This window comes from Venustampulla echinocandica (assembly GCF_003357145.1).
Source record: "Venustampulla echinocandica strain BP 5553 chromosome Unknown scaffold_1, whole genome shotgun sequence".
Lineage (NCBI taxonomy): Eukaryota > Fungi > Ascomycota > Leotiomycetes > Helotiales > Pleuroascaceae > Venustampulla > Venustampulla echinocandica.
The window spans coordinates 113,588-119,587 of NW_022474206.1; the positions used below are offsets into that span (position 1 = coordinate 113,588).

At 46.6% G+C, this 6,000-nt stretch overlaps 2 protein-coding genes across 2 annotated transcripts; one reads left to right on the forward strand and one right to left on the reverse strand.

Moving 5' to 3' along the window:
- Positions 1–62: 62 nt before the first annotated feature.
- BP5553_02576 (Thioredoxin-like protein) lies at positions 63–1,013 on the forward strand (the record flags this gene model as incomplete). Its single annotated transcript, XM_032011199.1, has 3 exons — positions 63–652; positions 726–882; positions 942–1,013. The coding sequence occupies 3 exons, from the start codon at positions 63–65 to the stop codon at positions 1,011–1,013; spliced, it is 819 nt and encodes a 272-aa protein (XP_031870892.1).
- Positions 1,014–1,458: 445 nt separating this feature from the next.
- On the reverse strand, positions 1,459–4,842 carry BP5553_02577 (uncharacterized protein; the record flags this gene model as incomplete). The annotated part of the gene is made up of 3 exons (XM_032011200.1): positions 1,459–3,921; positions 4,004–4,586; positions 4,769–4,842. 3 exons carry the CDS (start codon positions 4,840–4,842, stop codon positions 1,459–1,461), a joined length of 3,120 nt encoding a protein of 1,039 aa, XP_031870893.1.
- Between the last annotated feature and the right edge of the window lie 1,158 nt (positions 4,843–6,000).

Here is a 6,000-nt window from a genome sequence, read left to right on the forward strand (position 1 = left end):
TGGAAGGGGCCCGGACATAGAGATACGCCTCGAACCCGTGCAGACGCCCAACTTCTGCCGTCATGTCGACCTTGATCGAGATCAAGTCGGAGGACGACTGGAGCAACCACACTTCAGCTATCCCACCAACTGCTCTTCAAATCATCTCATTCCACGCACCTTGGGCAGCGCCCTGTGCGCAGATGCGAACAGTCTTAGAGACACTTGCGTCCTCATATCCTATCACCGAGCCACTATCAACCTCATGGGTCTCGATGAACGCGGAAGAGCTCATGGATATTAGCGACAATTTTGATGTTACTGCAGTTCCATATCTTGTCCTCACTCGAAATAACGAAATACTGGAAACTGTTAGTGGAAGCGATGCTACCAAAGTACGTGAGGCAATCGAGAAGTATGCGAAGGCTTCCGCCGGAATTCCCAATGGCAATAGGAGTAGTGCCGCAGCCACAACTGGTGGAAATGTGGCGACGAACTCCAGCACCAATACTCCAGCAGTAGCAGATCCAGCGACGGCACCACAACACTCAACCGGCGACGTGAAGGAAGACAAGGAGGAGTTGCATAAGAGATTAACAACCTTAGTCAAGGCTGCGCCTGTGATGCTGTTCATGAAGGGTACTCCCAGTGCTCCGCAATGTGGATTTTCAAAGTATTGTGCTTCGATTTCTTCTTTCCCTATAGTGCATTTGTATGTCAACAAAGCTGACATGGAAATTTCCTAGGCAACTTGTTGCTTTGCTTCGAGAGAACTCGGTGAAATATGGCTTTTTCAATATTCTAGCAGATGACGATGTCCGACAAGGCCTTAAGGAATTTTCAGACTGGCCCACATTCCCTCAGCTATACGTCGATGGCGAGCTTGTTGGTGGGCTGGATATCGTAAGTCTTGCAATCCTGGTAGCCGTTGTAGAAAGGTAGCTAACACAAATATATCATAGGTGAAGGAGGAGCTATCAAACGAACCAGATTTCCTCAAAGCATATAGTGTGTCCAAGAGCACCGCTGTTTAAGTAGCATATAAATTCCCTTACGCCCTGTCTGGCCTATGTCCTTAGGCCTTGAAGAATTTTACACCGGAATAACTCAAGCCGTTCAGACCGAAAATGATGACTTACATACTTTCGGAGGTTCCCGAATCATCCCATCAGCATTATGACACAATATGCAGTTCCGCCCCCATTTATACTGCGCATGGCAGGTAGTAGTATCATGGTTCAGACACAGACAATATAACGCTAGTACAAGTTCAAGTGTGCTTCTGATATAATATATTCGTGTTTCTTTAGATAAGTATGCTTGGAGCACCAAGCTCATTCGGTTCTCGTTTTTTATGCTTAGGCTAGTGGCAGTTTGTTAACGACTCACCTTCATCACGAGTGTTTTAATCATAAATAGGTATATATTGGTAAAGGGATTTAATTCATATTATCTCCGAAGGGAAACATAGTTTTCGACCTAGATTCTCAACCGCGCCTTATCCAGAAGACTCTTTGGTACCCACCAGTAACACACGTTCCGAATGGCGAGCCACATACGCATCCTTTTAAGTGTGCTTACGGCCCTGGTGGACGTGCTAGATTCCTTGCCCCATTGTTGCACGCTGCGTCTCACAACTTCCTCCTGTAAAAGTATTCCTTTTTCATGCCAACCGCTGATGTAATAGTCCCAAGCAAGAGCCTCCATGCATTCCAATGCCAACACAGAGGTCTCGCCCTTATGATTCCGATATTCCCGGGTCGCTTCTTCAATAGAGGCGATTCCTTTGGCCCGTCGTCTTGCGAATCGAACAGTCCTATATGGTTTCCAAACAACCAAATCTTCCATCCTTGCGATTGCTTTGACAGTGCCGAGGTCGTTAGGTCCATAGATTTCCTTCGCCAAGTTGATGTGTAGTTCATATACCATTCGGGCCTTCTTAGGTTGCTTTAACGCAATATATACTTCTGCCAACATACCACTTGGTGATATTTCGATAGAACCAATGCCATCGCCGAATTTTTTTTTGCGAAGATTCCATGCCTTTTCTAAGTCTTTTTGTGCCTCCTTCGGTCTGGACATTACGCCTTTAATCATACCTATCATTTCTAAACTCTCTATCATGGTGATATTATCTTCGCCCAACACGTCAGAAAACTCAGCCATAGCTCCCTCACACATTTCGATTGCTTCTTGGTGCTTCTCAATGTAGGTGTACGTTAGGGCGCACAATGTCGTATTCTGTAATATGGAGTCTGGGGATTCGAAATACTTTCTAAGTATCTGCAACACCTTCTCTCGAATCTTTACAGATTCGACATACCGGCCGAGGCGTTCTAGATCTTCCGCCAGGCCCCGCATGATACAGAAATGATACATATTCCCCGGAGGAAAGTGCCTTTCTATGCCCTGGAATGTTTTCTGGGTGAAATCCAGCGTCCCCGGACGTTTGTTCTCTCTATATGCCTGTCCAAATACTACAGCTGCATGCAGACGATGCAACAAGTCGATCCCATCAACAAAGAGCCGGTCGTCGCCTTCAGATAAACAAGCGTCGATGTGAGGCAACAAAATCTTCCGTGCTCGACGTTGCACGACCCCCCCGTCAAAGTTGCTGGACATGGACATTGTTCTGACAACTGTCTTCCATGTTTGATCTCGTTCATTGACTGACATTCGGTCTCGGGTCCACTGGTGCACAAGTGGGTGCATGGAAATGATACCGTAATCGTCAATAGTGACCAACGAAAATGAAGCCAGAAGTCGCAAGGCTTGACCCATAAGCAGCTGGTCCCAACCTGATGGCATCATCTCGACTAACGGGGTCGTCTGATATTCCATATTTTCCATCACAACTTTTATATTGTTGCATGCTTGTTCGAATATGCTTTCACAGATGCCCGTGAAATGCATAAAAGCAAAGTGTCGCAGAAGTTCTAGAGCAAGATGTGAATGCTTCTCTCCTATCTTTTCGATCATTCGAAGGGATATTTCCCAAGTTGTGTAAACTGAACGATTATCGTCGATACTTGAGTCCGGCCGTCCAGATTCCAGCAGCTCCTTCTTCTGTTTCGAATACAGCTCACAGAATCCATTAAGACTGACCGTTCGTTGCCGGATCACTGCACCAGCTTGGATGATCGCAATTGCTAAATAGCCCAAGGTTTCCACTACCTTTTCTGCCGTGACTGTCCTCGCGCTCTTCATCTCTTGGTTGTCTTCCATCTTTTCTAGTGCGGATGTTTTGAGAAGTAACGCAACCGCATCCTCGGGTTCCATTTGGTCCACATGATATGAGCCAACCGTGGCATGTTTCTCAAAGTCGGGATTTCGCGTGGTGATTAGCATGGTTCCTTTGGTTCCACGGGGAAAGAATTTCGAGATGTCTATCTCTGGGTCGTCCGCATTGTCGATTATGAGGAGCCAATGCTCCTTTTGGGACAGGAATTCCTTGACACTTTCCATGTGGGGTGAGATCTTGCAGGCACGGGCAATAGAGAAGAAGCTCTCATCAACAGTCAATGTGCTGCTTGCATCGATCCAGAAGACGCCCCAGAATCTATCCCTATAGTCCTGCGCGAACTTCAAACAAATTTGCGTCTTTCCTGAACCACCCAAGCCATATAGCACGAATCTCGATTGCTCTCGCTCGCCCCCATATATCTCAGGAAGTAAGCTATCATTTAGACGCCGACGGATATCATTGCGTCCCGTGAAGTGCGAGTTCACCATATGTGGCAAGGTATAATACTCATTTTTTACTTGGGCAGTCGTACGATCTTGGCGAATCCTCTGGATTCTCCGCATAGCGGTTTGGTAGGTGTCGTTTTTGGAGGATGAGAACCAACAAATTGCTCTGTGGTTGGCGGGGACGGGGATCGGGGTTTCCCAGTGGCATATTTTCGATGGTGAGCTTAAGATTGCCGATTCTTTCGTGACGACCTATATTTTGGTTCTAAGTTAGTTCTCCGTCATACTCTTCTATGATTTTATTTCTGAAAGGGTCGGCTGCTTATGAACTTACTGGCTTTCTGAACCCCGTCATTGCTTTTGTCTCATAGAAACTCACTACGTCGTAAGGACGCTCATCCATCAGCTGCTTATACTTCTCCATCAGTTCATTGAGCTGGAGACTATCCTGGCTAAGAGTTAGAAGGAGTTGCGAGGCGGGCTTGAGGGCCAATGCGGTGGGTATGCGTGCGAGTCTTGCCCCATGGGAGGCGAGAGCGCTGCCACGGTGAGGAGTTCCAAAGAAAAGGGTGCCGATTGTGGATTTGCAAAGTGGGATATAGTCGGGAGAGTTGGATGAGATGATGAGTGCCTGTTTAATGACAATACCTCCTAGAGAATGGCCGATGAAGATTATGGGGCGGTTTATTTCCTTGACTCTTTCCCTCCTCTCCCTCAAACACCTAAGCAAGTCCCTCGCATGATCCTCTACTCCTGCTACGGAATTTTCGAATGCGGGCGTTGCATCATATCCAAATGTCATTATCCTAGCTCGCGGTATGTCGTGGGGGAGGAGGTCTCGTAGCCATAGCTTCTGGGATTTGGGATCGGTCCAAGTGGCCATGGGATTGCCGCCCAGGCCATGGATTGCGATTATGCTGTTTATAAAATATAAGTATGATAGTTTTATTTATTGGAGACAAGGAAAGTAAGATAAGGGCTGTCTAGGTTTTTAGGCCGGCTTTCCCCCGTATCCTTGAGTTACTTGCTCGAGATAGGATATCGGCAGGCCTCCTATTCTCCAACCATTCCGAAAGGGTATTCAAAAAGGGGGACCGACTCTAGACTAAGACTTGCATTCAAGTCAATATCCTGCTCCTTCTCCTCCGTGGGATAAAGAAGTGTAATGCCCATTCCTGCCCCTCACTTGTTCCTGTGTACGTTCACAGACAAGCACAGAAGCAAGCACAATCAAGCCAAAAACGAATAATTCATGTCCAATGGGTAAAATATGCATTCAAGAAATACATCTGATGATAATGAAAACGGCGACGATTGAAATATAGAAATGCTTGAGCAAAATAAAAAACAGTCAGGACAGGAAGAAAAGCAAGCAGACAACCCATCTTCCTTAAAACCTAACTGCCCCTGTAACAGCAAAGACAACAGCCATCATATCCCCTGGAGGTTACATGAAAGCAACCGCAAGAGTCATCGGTCCAGCCCTTATGTGCCACATCTGAGGCCCAGTGGTAGGCCACGATTTGACCCCGAGGCAATGGTTCACGTTGGCGCAGCAGCACGGCTGTGTAGCAGAGTATGCAGTACGGAGTCTTCACTGCTTTACACGCCTACGCGAGTGGTTACGGTCCCTGGGATAGTACTGGTTGGGTCTGGGAGTGGTACAAGCAAACCCGCCAAGGGGCATGTCGCGGGGCCGGCGCTTAACTTTCCTCCATCCTGTTTGCTGTTTGGCGTAATCCCGTGGCTCTTGCGCAATTTACCGCTGAGCTGGCTGTGCTATTGAGACATACTCCAGGGCGATTTTTTTTGTCTAGTGGGTCGCTGGCTTATTCGGCTTGCATGATACGAAGACTTGTGAAATACAAGTATGTGTTGTCAAAAAGCTGAAACTTCATGTTTGGCGCGAAACGAACTGGGTCGCAACCAAAGAATTGATCAACACATGTATGTACCCAAAAACATAAAGTTTGGGTATCCACTCCAAGTAGTGTGTTGCTATATTTAAATGTTGTTGTTGTGATAATATAGGCTATTTAATTCTACAGAATTTCTCACCTACGCGCGTAGCATGTTAAGTGAGTGGCGCCAAAACACATGTTAAACACATGTATACAAATTACACCACAACCACAGCCAAGAATATTATAAACTAAATGTCTATTACGCAGAGATGGGGGAGATACGGGGAGACATATAGTCACGTATTATACCCAGAGATAGATCACGTAGGACATCTACGGGGAGAAAACAGCTACGCGCATTCAGCATGTGGGTGTAAATCAAACAGATGGATAATTCGAGATTGAGAACCTGATAATCGAAGTGCAT